Genomic DNA, 26,963 nt, shown 5'->3' with positions numbered 1-26,963 from the left:
ATTCTCTTTCCATGGAAACTAGACGCATTTTTGCCATCACCATATGGTGCATTTGGAATAAACAGAATGAGTGAGTTTGGGAAGGAATGAATACTCCTCCAACAATTTCAACAACATAAGCTATGCAATTCCTCTGTGAATGATCAAGAGCTTAATATAATTCAACAACTTTCTCTCGACACACTACAAACCAATGCAACAGAGACCAGATTTGGAAAAGGCCACCATCCAATGTGGTTAAGATAAATGTTGATGCAACCATCTTTAAAGATCAAGGAATTTATGGTGCAGGTATGGTTCTTAGAGATGACAAAGGTAGTTTTCTTAAGGCTAAATCCATAACAACTCAAGGAATTCCAGGCATGAAGAAGGAAAAGGCTTGAGCATTATTGCAAGCAATCCTTAGGAGTAATCAAATGGAACTTCAACATCTTATTCTTAAGGTGGATTGTAAACCTGTTGTTGATGGTTTATCATCCAACTCAAGAGAAGTTTTAGAATTTCATAGCATGTTTGCTAATTGTCAATCTCTTTTGAATAATTTTCCAAATTCAAGGGTGAGTTTAGTAAAGAGGCAAGCAAAGCAAGTTGCCCACTCCCTTAACAAGGCTTCTAGGTTCCACACCATGTGTTTTGAACGTATTCTCATGTGTATTTATGCTACAATTTTGAATGAGATGAAATAAGTTTGTTTCCTAAAAAAAAGTAGAGATTATAAATACTAAATTAAATATTATTTTATTGTAATAAATTTATTTATTTTTGTTTTTTTGAAATATTTTCACCACATTCACATCTTTTATGTCTAAAAAGGTATGACTCTATTAAGGAGATTTAATTCAGTCCATTAAGTAAAGTGTATGAATTGTTATAAATTCTCTTATACTTAAATTTAATTTCTTCATTTTTTTAATTAACGTATCCCTCACCCACAAGTCAAAAATTAATCCATCAAAATATTAAGATTCATCTCTCAATAAATATTTTTTCATACGCATGATAACATAAGTCAGGACTCGAATCCATGATCATATGTTTAAAGAACAAGATTATCTATTAATTTCTAAAAATAACAATAAATACAAAAAAGTCATCACTCTCCAAGAGATGTTGGGTTAACAACTCTCTTTCAGTCGGGCTAACAAAATGGGTTAAACATGGAACCAAGCCCGTTTTGCCCCGATTCGTTTCCCGTAAAGTGGCTAAGCAGTCGCACAAATATCCCAGCGGTGGCGTGTGTGTATAAATAACCCACCCATAAATCCTTTCATTCTAAAACCCTGTCATTTCATTTCATTCAGTGAGAACCTTTCTCAAACACCATGAGTGCATTCCCGAACGGTTCCAACTCGAACCTCGACAACCTCCTCCTCCAAACCATGATGGGCAGGCTCCAGCTGCGAGCTCCGATAAACAACCCCTTGGTCACACAGTCCCTCGAGGACTTCCTATTAACCGATCTCGGCGACGACGACGACGACAACGAGGGCGAGGAAACCTTCGAGGGACAGTCGGAGCTCGCGAGAGAGGAGGCCAAGCTAGAAAGGGAAGTCATCAAGATCATCCTCAGCGGAAACGGAGAGTCTGTTCTCATGCCCAATTCGGGGCAGGCCGTGTCGGTTCGCGACCACCACATATGCGTGGGGTTTCAAGACGAAGAGGGTTCTGGGTATCGCGTGTGGGAGTGGCATGGCCACATCATGGCTTTTGATGAGGAATTTGGGTACAATCCTGAGTATATATACGGTAATTACTTTCAGTGGTTTAAGGCTAGACCTTTTTCTGTTGCTGCTGTTGCCGATGCTAGGGCTGATGTTGAGAAAGAGGAAGAAGAAGAGGAGGAAAAACTGGAAAATCAGGGTTTGAGGGAGTTGATTGATAGCAAGGATTCCGCGGATGCTCGCATTCTTCACAGGAACATCAACGCTGCTTCTCCAAGGTTTGTTTTTGTCACCACAATCCTTTTTTTTTATGCTTCTCCTTTTTCAATCGGGTGACGCAGATTATTCAAATATTATGCAAATAGGTTGTTCATTTTTTTTATGGCAAACCTTGTTAATGGGGCGATTGATTGCTTGAATGGGGTATAAGCGAGCCACACATTCATAAAAGTACTCCTGGCACAAGGTTTTTCTATGTCAATCTGAAATGTTGGTTAGGTTTTTTCTCTCCCTGATTTCATATGCATAATGGGTGTGTGTTTGACTGAGCGGTTCTAAAATTGATTTTGAATGGAGTGTGTATCTCAATGAGGGTTTATAAAATGGATTTTAAATGAGATTGATTTTGGTTAAATTTGATTTTGAAATAGTGTGATTTATGTTTGATTTTTTATTTTATTTTAAAACGAAGTTACTAGTAAGTATAAAGTTTATTATCCAGCGCAAAAGCTAGTTAAAATTGTTTGAACTCAAAATTAATTTTGGACTCGGACTCAATAGTCCTCAACGTGAAACCAAACACATGAATAATCACCTAAAAATTACTTTAGCACATTAGCTGGTATCTCAACGTGAATCCAAATATGCACTGCAAATGGCAAATTTTAGTCTTTTAGATGGTGTCTGCTGGGAGCAAAATTGCTAATTGTTTCAGTGAACATAGGAGATGATTTAACCAATGCCTGGATTATAGTGTTGGTCCTTCTGGTTTCACCCAAAGTTGATTTTGACCTTCCTTATTTCAATTATAATAGTGTCTTCCCAAGAGTTTTGAAATTGATGTAAGTTGTTGTTGATGCGACTGTATCTTTGTTGAGATGGCTGTTTTAAATAATTCTGCATCACAATACCCTTTTGACATTCCTTTATGTGATTTTTCGTAGTGTTATGTTGTGCTTTATTAAAGCGACATCATTTTTTACAGTTTTCCCTGAATGCAACTGTGGAAACTTTTTATCATTTTTAATTTTTTATTACCCGTTTGACTTGTCTCATGTTTTCCCCTGCTGTGACAGCCTGACAGGTACTAGATAAGAAATGATTCTTCATTGGAAATTCAAGTTCAAAGTGTTGCGAGCAGAGGTTATAGCCAACATCTCATTTCCCGTGTTCAGCAAAGATTTATTTCCCCTGCTTTTCACAGTTTAAATCTCATAAGCCCGCATCGAGGAATTTGTTTGAGCTTTAAATTACATACTGTAAAGGATGTGAGACATAGATTTCTTCAATAGTACATTCTCTTTGCTCAGCTTTTTAATCTTATAGCAATTTTTTAGTTTTCCCTTTTGCATTAAAACTAGCTGTTTTGATGGTAGATGGTTTGTTTGTGGGTAGAAATGAGTTGCTTATTTACTTGGCAGAGAAATGCTCATTAACACATTTTTTTAATACACATTCTCTTATAGGGTGAAATTATTGAAAATCATATTAGTCTTCGATCATATTTAATGATTTTCCCGGTTAATTTTGTAGTTTTCAATAAATGTTAACCAGCAAGTCTACAAAAATTGGAAAATTCGTATAAAGACCTGTAGGAGTGTATTTTCTCTAGACTGAAATGGGTGAATTGTTACTTTAGTCCATTAAAGTATCAAAATATTATTTAGGTCATAAATGTGTAATTTGTTAGTCATTTTAGTCTCATTGTTAAAATCTTTCTTTAAAGTTAATATTTTGGTAAATGGATTTGGTTGAGAGACTTTATTGCTGTGTTCCTCTTGCAGTCCACGTTAGATGTGCTACAACCAAAGAAGGTCATATTGACACCCTAATAGTTGCATAAGGAGTTGCAAGCCTTCCAACACATCTTGTATTAATTTGAAATCCTCATTTCAGACCCTTGTCATCCACCTAAAAAGGGTGCTACACAAGGTCGATCTAACAGAAAATAAGAAAAAAGTTATAAGTGAGGTCTTTTAGTTGACATGTGAGATTTTTTTTTTTTACTTTAAAAATACTAATAAAAAGTGATTTTTTGGTAGATTTAAATTTCAAGCTTTAATTGTTGGTAAAATTATAAATTTGGTTCTCCATTTTATCTCTAATTTCGGATTTTGTCCCCTGGTCAAATTATTCATGAATTTTGTCCTCGTATTTAATCAAATCACGTAATGTTGGTCTCCCAATCCACAATTAGAAATATAATTTTGCCTTAATTGTTTTATCCTTGGATCTATTCTAACTATTACAATAATTTGGTCATTGGCGATCATTAAAGAGTATATACCTACTATCTGGAAATGTAATGTGAGGTTTATTCAATATTTCCATCAAATTCTTGAAGATTAGACTAGAGGAACGGTTTTACTTTAGGTTATTTGTTAATGTATGTGCATGGATACTTTGAATGGTTCTATCACATTTTTCAGTAAGGGTGCCAATGGGTTAACCCAAACCTGCATTCAACATGTTGAAAACCATTTTGGAGCAGGTTGGAGCTATTTTTGTATTCAATTGAAAATCCTAGCCCCACTTTTTTTTTTTTATTGGGTTGCAAGTTGCGTTAGGTTGGCTTGTCAATCTTTTATAAAAAAACATTTAATCATTTTATTTGTCTAAATTTTTTCTTAATCTTATAATCAAATATAACTAAAAAAAGAGAAAAAAAGTTATAAAGCTAGTAAATCAAGAAAACACTCAAGAGATGTTGAAAAACTCGAGTAGTTATGCAGCTCCCTAAAGGCAACCAATTAAAGTGAGTTTTTGAGATTCTTGTGTAAGTATATATATCTCCCTTGTGTATTGAGTGACAATAAAATCATCATAGAACTTACTTATATTCCTCTTTGTAAACTTTATTTGAGATTGTTGCATAGAAACATAAGTTCATGCTTGATTTGAGGATGGTTACTTAGGACATTGATGCTTATACCCGCAGGCAATACTCATTAACATTCACACAGTCAGGCATTATAGCGAGATACACATCAGAGGAGGAAGACCCATCAATGATGTTTTGGTGTTATTATTTCACTTGATTGTATTATTTTGTATCTCATGTTCACTTATTTTCTATTATACGTTGACTTATTTTGATTTTTATTTGTCTCATACTATGTGTCATTTTTATTTCTCAAATTATTCAACTATCAATACTTTTAAACAAATAAAAATGGTAAAATGAGCTAAATTAATTAATGTTTTATTTAACAAGTTATTCGACTCATTAACTACAAACTAGAAAACTGATTTTTATTGCATATTTTAGATGAAATACAAAGTAAAACTAGTTTCCATTGCATATTTAATTTAATATACAGAAAAAATAAATTAGTTTTCGTTGTGTATGTATATTACACAGTAAAAACTAGCTTCTGTTAAGAATTGAAATAAACAAAAACAGAAAGTGCAAAGATAAAAAATAATGTGAATAACAAACATGTCACATAACTGGGCCAAACCCCAACCAAGCAAATGAACTTATGAGCCCACGCGAATAGCAAAAGACGGAACGAGGAAGCTCCCGAATCCCCAGCAATCCATTCGGCGCAGAAAAAATAAGGCGCAATCTCAACCGTTAACAAAACCACCCCAACAACGAAATCAAACGCGACACGTCACCGATCCGTGTGACCCATCCCCCTCCAATCAAAACCTTTCTCTCTTCCCTATATATACACACACTTTCTGCGGTTCCCTCCCACATCTTTCACTCGTTCTCTGAAATTTTAATTGACTTTTCTCCCCTCATAAAAAAAACCTACCAATGGCTCCCGCAAAGGCAGAGAAGAAGCCCGCGGAGAAGAAGCCGGCAGAGAAGGCCCCAGCGGAGAAGAAGCCGAAGGCGGAGAAGAAGATATCGAAGGAAGGAGGAAGCGAGAAGAAGAAGAAGAGAACAAAGAAGAGCGTTGAGACCTACAAGATCTACATCTTCAAGGTGTTGAAGCAAGTGCACCCCGACATCGGGATCTCCAGCAAGGCTATGGGGATCATGAACAGTTTCATAAACGACATCTTCGAGAAGCTCGCCCAGGAGTCATCGCGTCTCGCTAGGTACAACAAGAAGCCCACCATTACTTCCAGGGAGATCCAAACGGCGGTGCGTTTGGTCCTCCCTGGGGAGTTGGCCAAGCATGCCGTTTCTGAAGGCACCAAGGCCGTCACCAAATTCACCAGCTCTTGATTGGTTTCGTGTGTTTATGTCAGGGTTTTCTGTTAGCCCGATTTAATTAGGGTTTCTTTTCCTTTTTATTTCTTTGAGTATGTAGATGTAAAATTAAAGCCTTTTATTTTTAAATAATATAATTGCCGTTTTGTTAACTTGCGTTTATACGATTGCGTCTTTGTTCGGTTTTGTGGTTGCGGAAATAACCAAATTGGTTCCGACCTTTTATATTCACTTTGTGCATTTTTCTCTGTGATACAGATGATCATTGTGGGGTTTCTCTCGGGAGATTGATTGGTCCTTTTAGTTGAAATTCGACATTCAGTGAAATGCTGGTTTTTGTATGTAGTGTTTGCTAACAGAAGTGCTTGTTTATGATTTATTTGCCTGTTTATGAATGGGGGTGTTTGGAATAGCGAGGTGTATATTTATGTTAGTTTATCAAGTATGTGAAAGTGATAATGTCTGCTCTCAGGAACTTGCATAATGTGTCTTAATTATCCTTATTCTTTGTGCCTAAGGGATTACGTCTACTTGCTCGTTTGTGAAAATTACCAATTTTTGGCTTGACCGTTGTTGGTGCTTGTTCTTTTTGTTTTTGGAGGATCGGGTGGTATGTGATTTTTCAGGGTAAAGTTATGAAAAATCTATATGCAGTAGTGGAAAATCAGAATATATTTTTACATCGAGAAAGAACACATCATCTATTCAACTATCAGTGTTTCATAATAATCATAGCATATATGATTTGTGCATTGCTATCATGTATACTAGTTGGTGTTTATTCTGAATCTAGTTGATCATGAGTTAGTGTTTATTCTGAATCTCGTTGTGCAGGTTATTGTTGCCACAGTTCTGTTGTGAAGAGTTGGAATTAAAATGTGAATGCTTTTTATTTATAACCAGTTTATTGTTGGTATATGTCACACGTCTTCCCTCTTTTTAGGAATTTGGTTGGTTAATTTATTTATTTTTTAGATGGGTGGTAACAGTCTTGTATGCCCTTTTTTTTTTTCCCGGTTTGAATTTTTGGCTCTATACTCTGCATCTTCCCGCGGTACCCCCAATTTGGAGGTGTCAATTTCGGTTCAGACGACTAAATACTACTATAGTAATGTCTATAGGATCATAGAAGAGAGCTAGCCTTACATGAGCATTTTTGCTTATACAGCTTGGTACAGTTTGTCAGATTCCAGATTCCGATTATATATGTGCATGCAAGTGATAGGTTCATTTTAATGCGACTAAGGATTTTTCAGAGGCTTGGCAAGTGATAGGTTCATTTAAATAGTATAAGATGCTCTCAAAAAAGAATAGCATTTACTGTATGCGGATAATTTCTATAGGATGTCACTCTTTCCTATAGATTGTTAGTTTGGAAAAGATGATGATAAATTATCGGATGTCATTCGTTTTAAACCATCGTCAATGCCATTTTTGTTTTGTTTTTTTTAATCTTAGGTAACAGGGCCATATAACATAACCCTCAGCTTAATTTCTGGCTGGGGTATACCTGGAAAACTAACAACATAACCCTCAACCTTAAGGGGGTGTTTGTTTCAAAGATCATGTTATATTTTCAGAAAGAATAGTATGACTAGTAATGATATTTATAGTATATTTAAAAATGTTTTTGGTTAATTTTCTTGAGAATCTTTTGAAATTCAAAAAAATTTAAATAAAAAGAAAGTTATTAGTATGTTAGGAAAATAACTTTATTTTTCTCATAGGAATAACACATTCTCATCCTTTTTCATAAAATAAAAGTGTAGAAACTTACGGTAAAAATTTATAACATTCTTGGAAATTAATAATATTCTGGGAACAATTTTTTAAAGCTTGTAACAAACATAAATATGTAATATTTTTTTAATCAACTTTTAATCCATGAAACAAACACTACCTAAGTTATTAAAAATATATTCAAACGAAAATAAAATAAAGATCATAACTTTTGATTTTTTTTCCTGATATTGCAAAATATCCAGATTAATCTGAATCATGCGGGTCCTAAGTAAGAGAACACATAAAAAGGGATTGAGTTAATTTAGCATTAAATACTTATTTATTCAATTATATTTTTAAAAATTTCTTTGAGTTAATCATTTTAAAACACAAGGAATAAAGTAATAAATAAAAACACAAACATATAAAAATTGTTCAAATAAAAAATAATTGCTTCTATAGGTGAAACAATTTTTTTTATATAGAAAAAATCAATAATTTTCAATACAATTTATAACATATTTCTTATTATTTTTTTAAAAAAATAATTACTTTGCAAAATAGATAGGTTACTTGTACAAAGTATGTTTACGTTTAGAGAATGAATTAGTTATAGAATGTGTGAAAAAACAGTTTAAATGAAGTGTAATATCAGTATTCTTATTTTGAAACATTAAATACTTGTTTTATTTCGTTTTTAGCTACCTCTTTTACAATTTTGACAAAGACATCCTTTGATCTTAAATGAGGATATTTGAGAAGATGGATTATCCCACGTCTGATGGACTAAAAATATAAATTTAATTTAGTTATTTGACATTGATAGAGAGAGTTGATTGCATGGGATAATAAAATAGCAAAAGGAGTGAAAAAAATCCAGGTAAAATAATTTAGAAAGACTCACATCTAACCTAATTGAATTATACAAATATCTAATTTTAACATAATATTATAGCTCCCTTTGATCTATATAGCCTACCTTACCTAAGAAAAAGAAGCTTTTGTTTTGGTGCATAACCGCAGAGTAGTTAAGAACAAGATTAGATGAGACGTTCCTTTCAGGATTTCGTTATAATAATATACACGGGCCCATGTATGTTAGTGGGCCTCAACGTAAGCAAATGGGCTGCCATTGATAGTGGTGAGAAGGTAAAAAATATCTACGATCATTACGATGATTGAAACGTGTACGTCGGAGATTCGGTCTCGTTTACAGACAATACACCATGTTCCTTGACATTCTAGATTCTCTTCCTATAAATCCATTTTTTCTCCTCTATCCCAACAAAAACAACAACCTAATCCAGTTTCGTTCTTCGCCCGACACATTTTTTTTCTCCGATCTCCTATTCCTCCTCCTATTTTTGTTACTCGAAGCGAGATTGATAGATAGATCGATCCTCTCTATGGGTTAAAGTTAAATCTGAATCCGAATATGATCTAATCATTTTCATTTTAGGTCTTTCTGATTTGGTTTTCGGTGTTGAATTGAGCGCGGTGGTTGTGTTTAGGTTTCGTTTTGTTGGGCGTGTGAGTCGTAGGGGGGGTTTCGAAGAGCATAGAATAATGCCTTCGGTGCCTGCTGATCTCCGTCTAGTTCCTTCTCTGACCGTTTTCCATGGTGAATCTTCCTTTCATCGTCTGAAAAATCTTGAAAAAAGTGATCGGCGTGGTAATCTTAGTTAACACTAGGTCTTTCGTTTTCTTCCACCCTCTCTCTCTCTTGGTCGTTGTTGGTTCTGCTCTGAACGAGGTGTGATATATTCGGCAACGGATCGGGATCGAGGGATTGATATTGTTGTTTTTTTCCCGTGATTACTTGCTATTTTCAGCTCCTGTTTTGATAGTGTTGTAGTTGCAGCTCCAAACGTCGTTTTATAAGGTATTTCTGTGTAATCTTGTTAAACTTTCAAGCTTAGGTGTCATATGCTTTCCGACTTGTGTTAGTAATGTATGAAGTGATTGATGCCGTGTTTGAATTTAACGAGCTTTTCCTTTGTTATATATGTAAATAAAACATGTTCATAGTTGATAACTATGTCTGAATTAGTTTTTTGTCTTCAAAAGCATGCTAGTGTTATCTGATCTGACTCATAGCGTGGTCATTTAGCCAAGGACAATGCGATTATGAGTTGGTTATATTTAATTTTGGTAATTAATAATTTATTTGTTTATTATGTGTTGTGGTAATTTTCTTCTGAATTGTGGTACTGTCTATATCACCTCAAATCTTCTTGAACTGACTATCTTCGGGGTACAAAGTTTACCTTGTTGGTCCTTTCTCTTTTTATTAAATTTTACTTATAAGGAAAAAAAATGAACATTTGATTCTTGGTATTTTGCATCCTCGCAGCACTTTTTTTTATTAGAAGTGATGTGATTACATGTCTATATTACGTTAATAGATCCTTGCTATAAAATGGGTATCCTGCTCCTGGAACGGGGTATGTTTTAATAAGAGATGTATTGGCCAAACAGAAGTTGGATAAAATGTTTGTTTTGCCAAAATGGAACATTCTGTTTGCATATTTTTGCATTTTGATTCTGAGTTAACGATTTTTTTAATTGATATCTTTGATTGCCCTTATATTTACAGTGAAATGATTTTTATATACTGTAATCAAATCCTAGATTGTCATATAGTTGAAATTTAATGACTTTTGTAATAATAATTTTAAAAGTCATATAATTTCTAATTGATTGATTTTTATATTGATGTGTATCAAAATTAAACACTATTTCCTATCTTCTCTAAAATAATGTTATATATTTTTGAAACATTTGATAGACACTAATCATGTTGCCGTCTTACTAGAGAACATCAGTAGGGGACTATTGGCTCTTATCTGCTAGTATTTATTGGTTCATCGCCTGTCATCATTTTAAAACCTTTTTGATGGCTTTTTTATTTTAATTCTGGTCCCCAATGTACATAGACTAATAATGAAACATATCTGTGGAATCTGTTTAAATTTTTAATACTTATTATGCAGACTAGTGATAATTGTGTTTTGATCATTGATCTGATGTGTTGTTTTTTTTAGTTGCCTCTTAGTACCTGATACAATTGATGGACACATGCTCTAATACTAATGTTGTGCTTGACGACAACTTCATAAGTAATCTTGGAAGGACTTTCAATGAGTCATTACAGATTCAAGATGCTCATAAATCTGTTCTTGCTTCTGAGGAGAATGATATCTATAATGTGAATGAGGAAAAATTATGTGAAGCAATGAAAGATCAAGAGACAAACATAAATATGACGTGCTTGAAAAAATCTGCAACTTTTCCAATTCCTAATACAATGTTGCCTTCAAGCCCATCTGATAAGGAGGCTGATACTTCAGTCACAGGACCACTCAATGAGCATTCTGCTCATCAAACTTACTCACTCTCAGTATCTCCGCCTGTAAGTTATCAGATTTATATTACTAGACTGTTAGTAATGTTTGAAGGTATCGTTTGTAAGCAATGCATGCTTTTGCTCAATGAGGAAATACTGAAAAATTTAGAAAGGATTATTTGACTTGTGTTTTCTTTATTCCTGTGTCTTACGTCAACAATTGCTTCCATGCTTCCTTTGGGGCGTTGGTTTGTTGGTATATTCTGCATTTAAGCAAACATTTTCTAGTTATGTAAAGGGTGATTTGGTTCTTGAGCCTCCCACCTATGTATCACATATGCAGTAACCCTGGTAAGCGAAGAGCCATTTTTTCAGCAAAATCGTGACCTAGGTCACATTGACAAGGCAGCAACCTTACTGGTGAAGGGTTGCACTCAAGTGTTTCTAGTTTTGTATCATATTGAAAATTATATTTAAGCATTTAACCAATGTTTTGTTTATGAATACACTCTGCCCCCAGCCCCGCCCCGCCCCCCCCCCTTCTCTAATTTTTTGGGCAATGAAAATTTTGGTCTGCCTTTTTGGATTTATTGCTGTTATTTATTTACAAAACTTTAGTTTCTCTACAATTTCTATATTTCCTACCCGAAGAGAAGTAACAAAACCTCAAAATATATATTGACACTTCAAATTTTTTGTATTTTCATGCTCATGTCAATGTCCATCAGAAGTTAGATATGAATTCAATGCTGTTAATACTTTGTTTTGAGAGTATCATGATTTTAGTTATATTTCGTATTCTGTCTTATGTTTTTGGTTAGGTTTTTGAGTCTCTATTGACAATGGGATAAGTATATCTTGTAAGGTTAGTATGTTACAACTTTGTCTCTGTAACATTTCCCTTTCTATTTGGCTCCTCTCAATAGAAGTGAGGCTTGAAGGGATTAGAAAATTCACATTACTATATATGCATTGAAGACAGGTGATAGAATCATATTTTGTGAAGTATAGTTTTTGGCTATGGACTGATATCTACATTATTCTTAGCATCTAACATTTCTTCATTAATGGCTTCCATTTTTTTTTCTGTATTTTATACCACAGGCTCCTCTGAAGCTTATATCTGCCATGAAAGGTAGCCGTGAGAAACATGGGGGATCACAGGTGAAATTGAATGTGAAATGGGCCTCTGATGTGTATGATCCTATACCTACATTATTATCACACACTGTTAGAAGCAACAAGAAGCAGCAGAAATCCAGGAAGAAGAAGCCTGAAAAGAAGAATGGAAAGAAGGGTCAAAAGGGAAATTCATCTCGAGGGGGCAGCAACAAAGATAAGCAGGTTCGCAAGCTAGGTGGGACTTCTGGTTTGTGCTACAAGTCAATGGATTCTTGTGATAAAGTGCTTGGAGCTTCTACTGAATTAGATGCTCTTGAAGTTCGAAGCCAGGATTCATACTGTGGAACTAGCTTCCTGAAAAAATCAGTTACTGAAGTGCACTACTCGGTTGCAGAAGCACTATGAGTGAAATACTCTGAATGTCTTTTCCTATTTCCTTGAATGTACATAAATAAGCGATATTTTGCTGTTGGCTTATTTGGTGGAAAAATAAAAAGAAAAAGACATTGGGTTGTATGGTGAAAGTTGTTTGGTTGATGTGGGTGGGACAAGTTTTGGTAGACGAGGTCATGTCTAGGCTTCTGGCTTTCCAGTGATAATTCTAATGAGGAATCTCTAAGTGGTGTTTTTTGTTGATAACCTCTGTATCGTTGGATTTGTGTTTTGAATAGATTGTTGTTTGATGATAAATGGTGGTGCTGCTGCTAAAATCTGAACAAGTACTTGACCACCAAAATAAGGAAATCTAGATCTAGACTCAGAAGCATATAAAGACGGGAACTAATAGCACATGTATTAGCTGTGTCAACTTGTTAATAGCTGGGATGGTAACGAGTTATGATCAAATCAAGTCATACTTGCTAAATAAGTAAATATTACCCTGGGTGGACCATGTAGCTAGGTGGTCCGTTTTGGACCGTGCTTTATTCACCATCCGATCAATGAGTGTTATATTCAACATGTGAGATTTGTTACTGGGAACAGCTTTCTCCAACTTAAAATACTATTAAGTTATTTAGTTGTTTTAACCTGAGGTTCATGTGTTTTACTTGGAGGCATTATGCATTTATGGTGCCAACGGGAAGTGCTCGTGGACGGGGTTTAGCTAGACGAATTTTGTTTGTGTTTGCAAAGCGAATGTTGTTAAATTGAAGTGGGAAGATCCTCCTTCTACAGCTTTCTTAGCCTTCTCCGCAATCATCACTGAAAACATGCTGAGAAACTGTCGATGTCTTCAACACACCTACGATCTCCCCGTTTGCACCACCGACGAGAACAAAGCAACTGTCAACACTGTCTCAAAGACTCAAACACGATATTGGACCGCAGCACTTGTCGGACTCACACCTTCTAATTCATAGCTTGCACTCTTCTGGGTAAAAACCCTTTTGTTCTCTTTCTGTTTAACTTTTATCAAGGGCTAAAAGGTCATTTCCAACTTACTAAAGTTATCATATCGCAAAATCAAAACATAAACATACTGAAATTATAATTTCCAACTTACTTATTATGTGCATAACCGATATCATTTTGGGATTCAGAGTTTTTCTCCAAAATTTGCTGATTTTTCATGGGAATCTAAATTCCAAACTCTATAATTTAATGAATGCTAAATGAGTTAAGAGATTTGTCATCTGCTGATTCGCAGAGGAAATCAATGAAAATTGGAAGATGCTGTAAAAAATTCTGTTGTGAAAACAGATTGAAAGAAGGGAGATACAATCAAGTTTGAGTTTGGAGACAAGAATGAAAATGTAACAAAGGTGACAAAGAAAACAGTTTAAAAGTGAATGAATTTGGTCATGCGATACTACGGGGTTAATGTTTTGGTGGTAGGTAAAAAATATAACTCAATGACTGAAAGTTTATGCAAACTATATTTTTGGTGTGTAATTAGTTATCTTAAACTTTTTGAACATTAGAAAGTACTTAAGGTTTATTTTCTTAGCACTTCTGAGGTATAGTAATCATCAATTACGTATCTGTATCTAGTGTTAGTGTTACTGCAAAACTCCCTGCTGTTGACCATTTACTATGACAGAAAATATATGTGAATGTTCTAACTATACTATTATCTATTTGTATCTAATGTTAGTGTTATTAGGATTTGTAAGTTACATTTTGAGTCACTATAAATATATTTTATCAAATATAGTTGAATGTTCTAACTAAATATAATAAGTTGTATTTAATGATTGCGAACTTGGAAACTTCTTTAGGAATCTTCTGCACGAAATATATTGCTTAACAGTCAAATATAAAGAACAAAAGATAAATGATTTTGCATAAGAGAACCAGAGGAAGTTTTTCCACCGTACACAAGAGTCAATAAGTATTTTTTTTTCTTTTATTTATTCAAAACAAAATCTACAAGTAATATTATGTTTTCTTTTCTTTATTTTTTGGAAACAATATTATGGAGAGATTGAGTTGTGCTTTTAGAATGTATTTATGTCAGAACTTCATAAGAGATGATTATTGTATGATGCTAAAGGAAACAAACATATAGTGAGTATAAATCTTGGGAACAATCTTTTATGACACAAGATTAATCTAAACTAAGGATGTTTTACAATTTTATTGAGACCAATCTATCATGTTTTGTTATGTGAGTCATTCAAGATTTCATATAATTATTTGTAAAAATCCATTTTTTACTCTACTAAGAACAAGCCATGTGGCAAAAAGACTCCAATGTGCATCATTCTTTGCCGGTAAAAATAAGTTTTTGATGGTTGAAACAATTGTAGTCAATTAGTAGGGCTTAGGTGATTAAAATAGTTTGTGTGCTCAATAAAAAATAATATCATGGTAGAACGCATATCATTCTTCGTTCTTATTTACTTCAAATAGAGGGATATATGTGCAATATTACCTTTTATATATATATGTTGTCTATTTTAGATGTTAGTTTTACCATTTACATTATATAAACTCTTATTAATTACACTTGCTTTGTTTCTTTAAATATGTTGAATATATTGATACAATATAATATGACATTACTTTTTAAATTATTTCTTTAATTTATAAAATATATATTATAAATAATTCTTAAATAATAATAAAAAATGCATGGTCCACGGGACCAATGAACTTATAGATATACCCCAATGTGGAATCACATTTATCCACGATTTTTGGTTTTAAGTAATTATTTTAAGACTTGTATTCGTAAGTATAGATCTATTGGTCCTAGAGGTTTATTTTTAACTTTAATAAATTTTACTATAAAATAGTTTTTTGGATTAGATTGAAATTGTAAAAGGTTAAGTCACATCTTGAATTGCACTGTTTTCTTTTTTAGTAATAATTTTCTTCTTAACTATCAGCGATAAAATTGTGCCTTGGTAACTTGTTGGTCATGGGTTTGAATCTGCATATGCAAGGGTAAGGCTGCGTACAATATCCCTCCCCCATACCTTCGCATAGCGAAGAGCCTCCGGGCAATGGGGTACGAAGTTTTTTTTTTTTCTTCTTAACTATTCTAAAATCACCATTATCTAACACATGACGGGTGAATTGATTCTTTTGTAATTTTAATCCCGAAATGTATTAAATGATTTTCTAAATTTTATATCTAAAATGTTTGTAAAAAACAATGTTTTACAAAATATTTTAGAATTGAATTTATAAAAGAATCAATGTTTTTTTTTTAAAGATTTAATTTAATTTTGTTTATATTTAGAAACAATTTTTCAGATGTAATTTACAAAATATTTTGGAAATAAATTTTCAAAAAAATAAATAATACATTTCAATATTAAATTTGTTGAAAAATGTTTTGAATGTGTTCTACAGATAAAATTGCGGAAGTTATTGAAAAAAACGTTTCAAAGATTTAATCCTTTTACATAAAATAATATTTTTGATTTTTTTTTAAAAATTAATGATGGTGAAAAAACCAACTTGCTAAACAGATCAAACTTGGTCCTTTAGTTTGGTAAGCGAGCTAAAATTAGATCTAACTCAAGTTTATGCTACTCCTATTTGATATGCATTAAAATAAAGTTTATAAAAAGTAAGAATGAATTTGTACATCACTTGTCATGTAAATTAGACGATTTATTCTCGTTGATATAGAAAATTAAGAGCATTAGAAAAAAAATACTACTGCAAAGAAAATTCTAAAAATCTAAAACTGTTCCTGACTTGTTGTCACTGATTTTAAAATTCGCATTTTATCATTAGGTAATAAAAAATAAATAATACACAAAAAACCTAGTTGTTACCATTACAGTGTTAAAATTGTCAGTTACTATCATTTATTTCGTTGGTAAGATTATATTGCTGGGCAGAAATATCTCCAACTTTGGTATGAAGAGGTGTTATGGAATAGTAACAAGTGACATTAATGTATTCATACTCAACTGTAAACAATCACAATTATAGCATTTTTCGTGACAGACCAATGAAAATTAATTAGTAACAATTTTTTTTACAGAACTTAGTAATGAAATTCCCTGCAGATGCACTACCAGGGAAAAGAAGTTAGATGAATATCACATCACGTCAGCAAAGGAACGATTAATTTCCCATAAACATCAAAATTTGCATAAATATAATTTAATGCCTTATTGCTACAGTTCAATCATCAATCACGACTGACTGACTGATACAAATATTTCTCAACAAATGGCAGTATAATTGGCTGATTTGAATTATAGTTTTTAAAAAATCATCCAAATACCGTGACTTGTGAGCATAATTGAAGTTTCTTTAGTGATCAACCACACCACCCAACCGTTTTGTTGACAGTGAAACCTGTTTCAGAGGGTTGAGACTGTGACTGCTGGGGAGGTCTGGGCTCTCTTGGCTTGGCAGGATCAACAAATATAACCCATCCATCCAAAAATTTAGCGTTCATTCCTTCTCTTGCCTTTTCAGCTTCCTCTATGGTTGTATAAGTTACAAAAGCAAACCCCTTTGATCTTCCAGAGGCTCTATCAATTATCACCTTAGCTGTATAATCAAAAATTCAAAAATGACTGAAGGTCAAGTACAACATACTTCAAACTGAAAAAATAATGAAGAAGAAGAAGAAGAAGCTCATTATTACCTTCAACCAGCTGCCCAAAAGACGAAAATGCTTCCTTAAGTTTTTCATCTGTTGTCAGTCTACAAAGACCTGTTTGAATACACAACATTCGCATTCACAAATGTTAAATACAGAATCACATATGCTAGATAAATTTATTGGAAATTTTTAACCAGCAAAAGGATTTAAAACATAATTTATATGTATGCAACAGTTATTGTCATACATACACAATTACATATGTTATACACCTAGTGCTTTCATACAGCAATGGTGCCAGAAGAAAGCATATAACTTTATTGAAGTTCATGCCAAATAGACCTCAAAATTGGTCCCTTCAAAGTTCACATAAGTGAACACTAGCCAGAAATAAGAGGGTAACCTGTGAAGAAATTCTTGTCAGCAGAAATCAAGTAAGTCATTCAAAGAAATCCAACTTGATAACAGCTATAATTTGGTTTTCACTTAAAGTAGCATTGTCAGGAACAGAAATTTGGGGTACAACAAAGTGCAAGATATAATAAAACCAAATTAAATCTGCAGGTTGAATATGAACTAATGGGCTCCATTGATTCTCTCTTCTTCCCTGTATATATATAAACAATAAACATTTTTTTCCTTCAATTTTGACCAATATTTCCAGTTTCTATGTGTTCACCACTGCTTTTTGGAATAAAAAGTGGAGCTTCATTAGAAGGGAAGAATGAACACAAAGAAAAGGATATACAATACTTTACTTAGACAATAAGACAGAAAAAAATAACCATGATAGGAGATCTCTAAATAGAACTGGCATTTATGCCAAGGAGAAACCTAGCAAACATACACAGAACACCAAAGAGACACCATGAAATGAATGCTGTTACAAAGCAACTGTAGCACCGAAAGTTTCCATTAGAAGTACACACTACAGAACACATAATCATAACTTGTTGTCCATCCACAATCAAAAGAAAACTTCTTGGTTCACGGACACACGAATGACCCACTTAAGACAAACAGACACTCCAAGTGTGACTAGTTTCTAGGGATGTTTAAATTATGTTCAGCAAGTTTCTGCCTTAGAGGAATACATTACACAAATTTCCAAACTTTTCTTAGACCCACATATCTGCATCACATCATTATTAGTCCTATTGAGTATCATGTCCAAATGGATGACTGGAGGTGATCTTTAAGTTTCAAAGGGGTATTTGTACAAGAAACCTCATTCAACAATTATGTTCCCAAACCACCGCCCCAAACCAGAGAACCAAGAGAAAACACTCAATGCAAAATGTTAAGCAGAATGTGTAATTTTCTAAGGGATCCGGCTCCTTAAAAGTGCAGATAAAGTATCAATAGTTAAGATTGTGATAAAAATCAATTAAATGTATAACAAATGCTCAAGTTAGTTACAATCACTGTAAGTGCACTTTATCTTCTAAAGTACATTTCCCTCATTTTACCGGAGCCAAATGCTTTTCTAATGAACATGTTCTTCTCCTTTACTCCCTTCCCTCGTGATTAAACAAACAGAATCTTGTTGAGGAATCATCTGTGGATGGATTGCAAATTGACAAAACATAATAACTAGGGCAAGTGAAAGTTGCAAATTGGATTTCGATGGCAAGTAAATGGATGTTAATATGGGTATGCCGGATTTACAATATTATGTATGGTAGGAAATGAAGGTTTCAAGAAACCCTCGTAGGAAAAAGGCATTATTAGTGACACACAGCAGCTAATTAACAGAACACATCACAACTATAAAAAAAAGGGGAATGAAATATGAACAGAACAATAAACATTCATAAGTAAATGATTCATTTCATTAAGTAAAAAGGTAAAAAAAAGAGGGAATTTGCGAGATGAAAAGGGAATAAGGCAAGGAATTGGGTAGTAGCTCACCGCTTACGAAAAGTTTGGGGGAAGTGAGAGTTGAGCTGAGACGAATAGAAGCATAGTGGGAATGAACAAGTGGAGTGCGGCGAAGCAGACGCTGAACTCCAGACATAAAAGCCATTTGATGAAACGATGTTAGAATAAAATCTCACCCAACACAACACAAACCTTGGACGAGGTTTTGGAGGATCCTTAAAACCCTGGTTCTCGTTACACTCCAAATAGGATCCCTAAACCCCAAAATAAGAGTTCCGTAAACCTAAACGACACATGGACATAAGAAAACATAATAATGGTTTTTAAGTGTGGAAGTTAAAACTGTAACTTTCATGTTTAAAAAAATAAATAAATACAAGAGATTATGTATTTTAAAATTTATACAAAAGCAATGAAAAGATGAAAAGTTATTCAATTTATTAATTATTATTTAATATAAATAAAAAAATCAGTATTAATATATGAAGTTTGATTTTAAAAAACTGAAAATACATTTTTTTATTTAGAAAACTAAAAATTAGATCCAGTTTAAGAGATTTAAAATATAATTAAACTTAAAAATTGATATCATATAAGACACCGTATATTATTATTTTTTTATCTCTTAAGATCTGGTGTTTTAAAAATATAGAAAGCAACAGGGAGCGAAGGCACTTCGAATAATTTGTATACTATGATTTCAACAAGATGAAATATGATATTTAAATCTAAAATACTTATCTTTAAAGATATTTAGAAGGACAAATTAGAAGGATATTTATTTAAAAAAAATGCACAACATAGTTATGATTTCGTTATATATTTTTTGGGACAAAAAAGAAATACACGAAAATATGATTTTGCTGTGTAATTTTCCTCTTTTGGAATAATGCATCAGAATCATGATTTTGTTGTATAATTTTTTTCATTCCAAAAAATACTTAAAATGAAAATATAATTTTGTTATGTTTTTGAAAAAAAAAAAAAGCACAGTCAAAGCAACTTCCTTTGTGTAAAAAAATGAAAAAAAAAAAACTTATGACACTTGTTTGATGGAGGGATGAAGGAGAAATGAGAGGGAGAAGAGATTGGGCGCATAAGGATGAGGGAAGGAAGGGAGAAGAGTTGGAGGTGTAGGAAAAAGATAGAAGGGTAAAATGGACAATTTGCTATGGATAGTAGTGCCCGTGGCAAATTTGGTAGTGGCAATAGCAATGGCTAAATGGGAGTGGACTCGGCTCGGCCCAACCCAATATATTATAGATCCACAGATTTACAATTTAGAATAGGCACTCGAAACGAACACTACTGCTTGTGCTCCCATCGTCTTCTAGGGTAACCACGGCGCCACTCGAACAAGTGCGGCAATTCCCAACGCTTCTCTTCTCAGGTTCGCTTCTCTCTTCTGTTTCTCATTCCTTTCTATCTCTATCTCTGTCTATATCCTTTGTTTCAAAACCCTAGCTCTGTACGCGACACCTTCGCCTGGGGCAGTGGTGGTGGCGCACGATAAAACCGCTCTACACTTTTTTCTATTTACCAGATCCTGATAATCGTGAATCTTTGTTTCTTCTTTTTGGTTCTACAACTATAATACTCGTTCTAGGTTTAATGTCAATTCGTCATTTCGCTTCCTGTATACGCCGATTTAATTGTCGTCGTAGTGAATCTGTGTTTTTCTGTTTTTTATTAGAGGTTAATTCAGCTCAGCTATGCGAACGTAGATATTTTCACTTAATTCCTCAGTTTTTATCTTGATTCCAATCCCTGAACTGTGAACCTTGCGTAGACATAAGATGTCGTCTTCTGTTGATGTGTCGGGCTGAATTTTTGTTTAATTTTTATTTGTACTTGAACAGGGGGAGTTCGAATCCTGTGAGCTTTCAATATGACGTCGTTCTTGAAGCCTGAGAATGCTCTGAAAAGGGCGGAAGGTAAGTTCAAGAGAATGATTATTATCCATTTGTGATTTATGTTGTTTTTCCTTGCATTTTTGTTTGAAAAGCGTCAATCCAGTCTTTTATATGTATAATGATGCTATTGAATGATTCTGTGTAAAATTCAATATGCAGAATTAATCAATGTTGGGCAGAAGCAGGATGCTTTGCAGACTCTTCATGACCTCATCACCTCAAAACGATACAGAGCATGGCAGAAGACACTTGAAAGGATTATGTTCAAGTATGTGGAACTTTGCGTCGACATGCGAAAAGGCCGTTTTGCTAAAGACGGGTTAATTCAGTATAGGATTATATGTCAACAAGTGAACGTTAGTTCACTGGAGGAGGTCATAAAGCATTTTATGCAGCTTTCTACCGAGAAAGCTGAACAGGCCCGTAGCCAGGCACAGGCACTAGAAGAAGCCCTTGATGTTGATGATTTAGAGGCCGATAAAAGGCCGGAGGACCTGATGTTGAGCTATGTCAGTGGCGAGAAAGGGAAAGACAGATCTGATCGGGAGACTGTTACCCCCTGGTTTAAGTTTCTTTGGGAAACTTATAGGACAGTGCTGGAAATATTGAGGAACAACTCAAAGCTGGAAGCCTTATATGCTGTAATATTTCTTTTTATGTTCTTTTACAACTTCATGCTATACGTAACTTATATTGATGAATGACACCTGACTTGACACTCGCTATTTGGCTTTTTATAAATTTTGATTTTTTTATAATTTGATGTGTAATTATTCTCCCCCACTCTGTGAGCGGGGTGGGTGGTCTTGATAGACTGGCAATGGTATGTCTCTGTGTTAGTATCAATTCATCATATTCCATATATTGTATTACTAAATTTAGAGATTTAACAGTGCCATGTATGCCTGGGCAGTAGTAATTAATCGTTTGTTTTTTGGGGATATATTGTTGCTGTTCTTATCTTAATCTTATTTTTCTTTGTTGTTTTCAACTGTTATATGCTGCTTTGTAACATGATAATTTAAGGATGCATACTACTTGTAATGTTGAACTTTTAATAGACTCTAATGCCTTGTGCAGATGACAGCTCATCGAGCTTTCCAGTTCTGTAAGCAATATAAGCGAACAACAGAGTTACGCAGACTGTGCGAAATCATTAGAAACCATTTGGCTAATCTTAATAAATATCGTGACCAACGAGACCGGCCTGATCTTTCAGCTCCTGAAAGCTTGCAACTGTATCTTGATACAAGATTTGAGCAGCTGAAAATTGCTACTGAACTTGGACTCTGGCAGGTTGCCCTGTTTCTCATTTTTATTTTTGCATCTGTTACATTTTGGCAATACGACCTGACAATTTGTTGCTGCATGCAGGAAGCCTTCAGGTCAGTGGAGGATATACATGGACTGATGTGCTTGGTCAAGAAAACACCCAAGCCATCCTTGATGGTTGTTTACTATGTGAAGCTGACAGAAATATTTTGGATATCGTCAAGTCATCTGTATCATGCATATGCTTGGTTCAAGCTCTTTTTATTACAAAAAAGCTTCAATAAGAATCTGAGTCAGAAGGATCTGCAATTAATTGCTTCATCTGTCGTTCTGGCTGCACTTTCAGTGCCTCCTCATGATCGAACCCATGGTGCATCTCATTTGGAACTGGAGCATGAAAAAGAGAGAAATTTGAGGATGGCTAATCTCATTGGCTTTAATCTTGAAACTAAACCTGAGAGCAGAGAAATGGTATTTTACTTCGTCTCAATTGTACTCCTAAGGTAGCATAGAGATGTCTGTTTTGTATATCTTACTATTTGCTTCTGTGTTCTTTTTGGTTTGTCCCCAGCTATCAAGAGCATCACTTCTTGCTGAACTGGTAAGATATTCTCTTTAACTTTATCTGTGTTTTACCTGTTGCCTCTAAATATTTGCTGTATAGTAATTATTTTAACCTAAATTTTCCTACGCTGTTGAGTAATGGCTGTTGAGAATTGAGATTACAAGGATTAGATGAAAAAAAGCAAGAGAAGATATAAACTATTATTAATTGGATGGCACTTGTGGCAGAAAATACTAACCTCACTATTTATGCTAATATTCTATGTAGTATAGTACAACTACTACAAGTGCTCATAGCAGTTTTGATTTGTCATATATCTTTTTTTTTTCCAATTTCATTTTGGCTTCAATAGCCTTTAATTGGAGGTTGGTTGAAGTCTGGGTTACCATGACTATTGCTAAGTTAAATACAATATTTTCAAAATGATGCCAGTAGACTCAGTCTAAAGTTTGTTTCTGTTGGTTCATTACAGGCATCCAAGGGTGTGATGTCTTGTGTAACTCAGGAAGTGAAGGACATTTACCATCTTTTGGAACATGAGTTTTATCCCTCAGATCTTGCATTAAAAGCACTGCCCTTAATAACTAAAATCTCAAAGTTAGGGGGCAAGCTTTCTACTGCGTCATCTGTTCCAGAAGTGCAATTAGCTCAGTATGTTCCAGCACTGGAAAGACTGGCTACCATGAGGTTGCTGCAACAGGTGGATTTTCCTATCTTGCTTTTTTTTTTGTGGGGTGGGGGGGGGGGTGTTATGTAAAAAGCTCATGTATTTTTCCTTCTGTTCGGCTATGATTATGCATTCTAACATGTTCCCCCTTGGTCTTCTAGGTGTCTAATGTGTACCAATCTATGAAGATTGAGACCTTATCAGGGATGATCCCCTTCTTTGACTTTGCTCAAGTGGAAAAGATTTCTGTAGATGCTGTTAAGCAGAAGTTTGTATCGATGAAAGTTGACCACATGAAAAATGCTGTGATTTTTAGTAAAAAGGTATGTTTTTGTTCATTTTGGTGTGGTTGCCTCCCTTTAAAATTTATTTTGTCTGTTTGAAGTTCATCTAAATAACTTAACAGATAAAATTTCTGGCATGTTATGTTATCCTCAGAATACATGGCTTTGTCAATCAATCGTGTTTCTGCAGTATTATTATACAATGCAATATAAAAATAATGTCTTGAATAAGTTGTTTAGAATGAAGTTTTAAATGTCAGCACCCAGCACTGCTTATCAATTTATCAGTTGTTTTTATGGCAATTGCCTGATTGATTTTTAATGTAGAGTCTCGAGTCTGATGGCTTAAGGGATCACTTGGGCAATTTTGCTGAACAATTAAATAAGGCAAGACAAATGATTTATCCTCCTGATGGGAGACCATCAAAACTTGGAGCTTTACTTCCAACTTTGACAGAGGTTGTGGCCAAAGAACACAAGAGGCTTCTTGCTCGAAAATCAATTATTGAGAAGAGGAAGGAAGAACAAGAACGACAGCTTCTTGAAATGGTATACTTTTATGAATTATAGTTTTTCTCTTCTTCCTGCTTATTTTTTAGTAATAAGATTTTTTTATAGCTCAATTGGGAAGCTCTAAAAAATTGTGTTTCTCCGAAATAAATTAATCCAAGCATCCACTTTCTACTAATGTTGTATATTATGAGTTCTTGATTTTTGAACGGATTAAATTTTTCCTTTAATATAAGGAACGGGAGGAGGAGTCGAAGAGGCTAAGACTTCAGAAAATAACCGAAGAAGCGGAACAAAGAAGGCTTGCCACTGAGTATGAACAGAGAAAGAATCAGAGGATCCTTAGGGAGATAGAGGAGAGAGAAAATGAAGAAGCACAAGCTTTACTCCAGGAAGCTGAAAAGCGTATTAAAAAGAAGGGAAAGAAACCAATCATAGAGGGGGTAAGTTGAAGTCTGCCTTTCGTTAAACTCCTGATTTGGTGGGTCTGCCTTTCGTTAAACTCCTGATTTGGTGGGTCTGCAAATGTTGACTATAAACCCTATATCTGTAGGACAAAATAACCAAGCAGACCTTGATGGAATTGACTTTGACCGAGCAACTCCGGGAAAGACAGGAAATGGAAAAGAAACTCCAGAAGTTAGCAAAAACCATGGATTATTTGGAAAGAGCCAAAAGAGAAGAGGCTGCTCCCCTGATTGAAGCTGCGTATCAACAGCGTCTAGTGGAAGAGAGACTTCTTCATGAGCGTGAGCAGCAGGTACACGTTGAATCCATGTTTGTTGTTGCATGTTTGCTTTTGTAACTTGGATATTGGCTTTTTCATTTTATTTTTCTCTTTGAAGTGATCAAGTTATTACATATTTCTCACTTGATGTTGTGCCTTTATCTTCATCTCCCACAACTCTCCATTTGAACCAATTTGTGTCTTGTACTAACTGGGTCAGACCATGATTTGATGCAGCAAGAGGTTGAACTGAGCAAACAGAGGCATGAGGGAGATCTCAAGGAGAAGGAGAGGCTTGTTCGAATGATGGGCAATAAGGTTATTATCAACAACTTTTTTGCTTCTCGTCTGTTTCTTGGCCATTATCGTACGCAAAATGTGTTTTCTGTCCTTTTTTTATTGCAAATTTTTTTGGAGGATATTACAGGCTATGACGTGTGAAGACCTTTTCTTGACTAGAAAATATTGTCATTTGGACATCATTTTTGTGGAACTATCTATTTATTATTTAATTTAATTTACCTAATAAAAATAGATTCTTGCCTTGGACTTCGGCTGATATGTTTTCTTGTCATTGACTATGCAGGAAGTATATCAAGCAAGGGTGGTTAGTCACCGCCAAGCAGAGTTTAACAGATTGAGAAGAGAACGTGAAGAGCGAATCTCTAGGATTTTACAGTCCAGGAGACAGGAGAGGGAAAAAATGAGGAAGTTGAAGTATTATCTCAAGTTAGAAGAAGAGAGACAACAAAAATTGCGTGAGGCGGAGGAAGCTCGGAAACGTGAAGGTAACTATTTTACTTTGTCTGTTCAGGAATAGTTCAATGCTAACTTTTTTAAATTTTACTAAGATTGTCATTTTTTTTTTCACTTTCACCTTATGTCATTTTTCATTCAGAAATGCCTAATACACTGTGGAATGATTATGCCATCTTTTACCACAATGTAGTAATAGCTTATCTTTTGTATTTATCCAACTTGTGGTTTCTTTGAACTTCAGATGCTGAAAGGAAAAAGAAGGAAGAGGAGGAGCGCCTGCGTAAATTGGAGGAGATAGCTGAAAAGCAGAGGCAGAGAGAGAGGGAGCTTGAAGAGAAAGAGAAACAAAGGAGAGAAGCATTGTTGGGTAGAGCTGCTGCTGAACCAGCTCCTCCTGCCCGTCCATTGGAATCGGGATCTGCTGCTCCTGCGGCAGCTGCCGCCGCCGCCGCTGCTCCAACACCTGGGAAATACGTACCTAAGTTCAGGCGAGAGAGAACCGAAAGCGCAGGAGCTGCGCCTCCTCCAGAAACAGATCGCTGGAACAGTAGCAGCAGGCCAGATGGTGACAGGTGGCGAAGTGATGATCGGAGAACCGCATTTGGTTCTGGTGGAGGTTCAAGGTCATCTTCTACTTGGTCATCTTCCAGGAATGCCCGTTGAACATTTTGTGGCCTGATTTATTGCTGGCGACTTTTTGGGAGTTCTCTTTGTACCGAGTTCTTAAATTTATTATCTTTTTAATACTTACGAAGTCCTCTATTGGATTGGGGAGCCTGCCAACAAAATTTTCTATTTATGATTGAGTGGATTGCATATGGTATTCGAAGTTTCGATTAGACGAGTACTTCCGAACAATTTTTCTATTTTTTGATAATGTTGAGCCTTCGTAGAAAATGAAGGGTAACCGTATACTTTATTTTCTACGAAACTTTTTGCTGCCTCTAATTTCTTTTATATGCGCGTATTTTCCGAGTTAGATTAAACCACTTCAGTTGAAGGTGAGAAACAATGGAAAGAGCGAGAGGAATTGAGTAGAAAATGATAGAGAAATTGAGTAGAGAAAATGATATTCACGTAACTCTGGTCTTATCCTTTGGACGTGTGGGTGGAAAAATAGAATTCAATAA

General features: G+C 34.6%; 5 protein-coding genes across 6 annotated transcripts; 4 read left to right on the top strand and 1 right to left on the bottom strand.

Moving 5' to 3' along the window:
• The first annotated feature begins 1,196 nt into the window (after window positions 1-1,196).
• LOC114398175 lies at window positions 1,197-3,255 on the top strand. Of its 2 annotated transcripts, none has more exons than XM_028360337.1 (2): window positions 1,197-1,939; window positions 2,027-2,941. In XM_028360337.1, the coding sequence occupies exons 1-2, from the start codon at window positions 1,323-1,325 to the stop codon at window positions 2,088-2,090; spliced, it is 681 nt and encodes a 226-aa protein (XP_028216138.1). In that variant the 5' UTR covers window positions 1,197-1,322; the 3' UTR covers window positions 2,091-2,941. The 2 variants fall into 2 exon arrangements, with proteins under 2 accessions (XP_028216138.1, XP_028216139.1); XM_028360338.1 differs by lacking the exon at window positions 2,027-2,941 and adding an exon at window positions 2,957-3,255 and having other exon boundaries at window positions 1,224-1,939.
• Window positions 3,256-5,567: 2,312 nt separating this feature from the next.
• On the top strand, window positions 5,568-6,210 carry LOC114398014 (probable histone H2B.3). The gene has a single exon (XM_028360122.1). It carries the CDS (start codon window positions 5,647-5,649, stop codon window positions 6,061-6,063), a length of 417 nt encoding a protein of 138 aa, XP_028215923.1. The 5' UTR covers window positions 5,568-5,646; the 3' UTR covers window positions 6,064-6,210.
• Window positions 6,211-9,030: 2,820 nt separating this feature from the next.
• Window positions 9,031-12,928, top strand: LOC114400835. The gene is made up of 3 exons (XM_028363479.1): window positions 9,031-9,652; window positions 10,815-11,182; window positions 12,221-12,928. The coding sequence occupies exons 2-3, from the start codon at window positions 10,841-10,843 to the stop codon at window positions 12,641-12,643; spliced, it is 765 nt and encodes a 254-aa protein (XP_028219280.1). The 5' UTR covers window positions 9,031-9,652; window positions 10,815-10,840; the 3' UTR covers window positions 12,644-12,928.
• Window positions 12,929-16,656: 3,728 nt separating this feature from the next.
• Window positions 16,657-19,437, bottom strand: LOC114399126 (organelle RRM domain-containing protein 2, mitochondrial-like). Its single transcript, XM_028361240.1, has 3 exons — window positions 19,167-19,437; window positions 17,298-17,366; window positions 16,657-17,200 (listed from the first exon to the last, which is right to left on the bottom strand). Exons 1-3 carry the CDS (start codon window positions 19,279-19,281, stop codon window positions 16,965-16,967), a joined length of 420 nt encoding a protein of 139 aa, XP_028217041.1. The 5' UTR covers window positions 19,282-19,437; the 3' UTR covers window positions 16,657-16,964.
• A 971-nt stretch (window positions 19,438-20,408) lies between these two features.
• On the top strand, window positions 20,409-26,764 carry LOC114400891 (eukaryotic translation initiation factor 3 subunit A-like). The gene is made up of 14 exons (XM_028363552.1): window positions 20,409-20,526; window positions 20,996-21,070; window positions 21,209-21,690; window positions 22,130-22,345; window positions 22,424-22,792; window positions 22,893-22,922; window positions 23,359-23,586; window positions 23,715-23,876; window positions 24,165-24,386; window positions 24,584-24,790; window positions 24,901-25,107; window positions 25,312-25,392; window positions 25,661-25,862; window positions 26,075-26,764. The coding sequence occupies exons 2-14, from the start codon at window positions 21,025-21,027 to the stop codon at window positions 26,494-26,496; spliced, it is 2,874 nt and encodes a 957-aa protein (XP_028219353.1). The 5' UTR covers window positions 20,409-20,526; window positions 20,996-21,024; the 3' UTR covers window positions 26,497-26,764.
• Window positions 26,765-26,963: the final 199 nt, after the last annotated feature.

The sequence above is a fragment of the Glycine soja genome, chromosome 19 (genome assembly GCF_004193775.1).
Source record: "Glycine soja cultivar W05 chromosome 19, ASM419377v2, whole genome shotgun sequence".
Taxonomy (NCBI): Eukaryota; Viridiplantae; Streptophyta; class Magnoliopsida; order Fabales; family Fabaceae; genus Glycine; species Glycine soja.
The sequence above is the reverse complement of the archived record's forward strand: the minus strand, read 5'-3'. Positions and strand labels throughout refer to the sequence as shown.

Coding starts and splice junctions, on each gene's coding strand:
- LOC114398175 (XM_028360337.1), top strand. CDS start 1,323: ATGAGTGCATTCCCGAACGGTTCCAACTCGAACCTCGACAACCTCCTC. Junction 1,940..2,026: donor ATCAACGCTGCTTCTCCAAG/GTTTGTTTTTGT, acceptor TTATGCAAATAG/GTTGTTCATTTTTTTTATGG.
- LOC114399126 (XM_028361240.1), bottom strand. CDS start 19,281: ATGGCTTTTATGTCTGGAGTTCAGCGTCTGCTTCGCCGCACTCCACTT. Junction 17,367..19,166: donor CCCCAAACTTTTCGTAAGCG/GTGAGCTACTAC, acceptor GTATTCAAACAG/GTCTTTGTAGACTGACAACA. Junction 17,201..17,297: donor TTTTGGGCAGCTGGTTGAAG/GTAATAATGAGC, acceptor TTGATTATACAG/CTAAGGTGATAATTGATAGA.
- LOC114398014 (XM_028360122.1), top strand. CDS start 5,647: ATGGCTCCCGCAAAGGCAGAGAAGAAGCCCGCGGAGAAGAAGCCGGCA.
- LOC114400891 (XM_028363552.1), top strand. CDS start 21,025: ATGACGTCGTTCTTGAAGCCTGAGAATGCTCTGAAAAGGGCGGAAG. Junction 23,587..23,714: donor CCATGAGGTTGCTGCAACAG/GTGGATTTTCCT, acceptor TTGGTCTTCTAG/GTGTCTAATGTGTACCAATC. Junction 23,877..24,164: donor CTGTGATTTTTAGTAAAAAG/GTATGTTTTTGT, acceptor TTTTTAATGTAG/AGTCTCGAGTCTGATGGCTT.
- LOC114400835 (XM_028363479.1), top strand. CDS start 10,841: ATGGACACATGCTCTAATACTAATGTTGTGCTTGACGACAACTTCATA. Junction 11,183..12,220: donor CACTCTCAGTATCTCCGCCT/GTAAGTTATCAG, acceptor TTTATACCACAG/GCTCCTCTGAAGCTTATATC.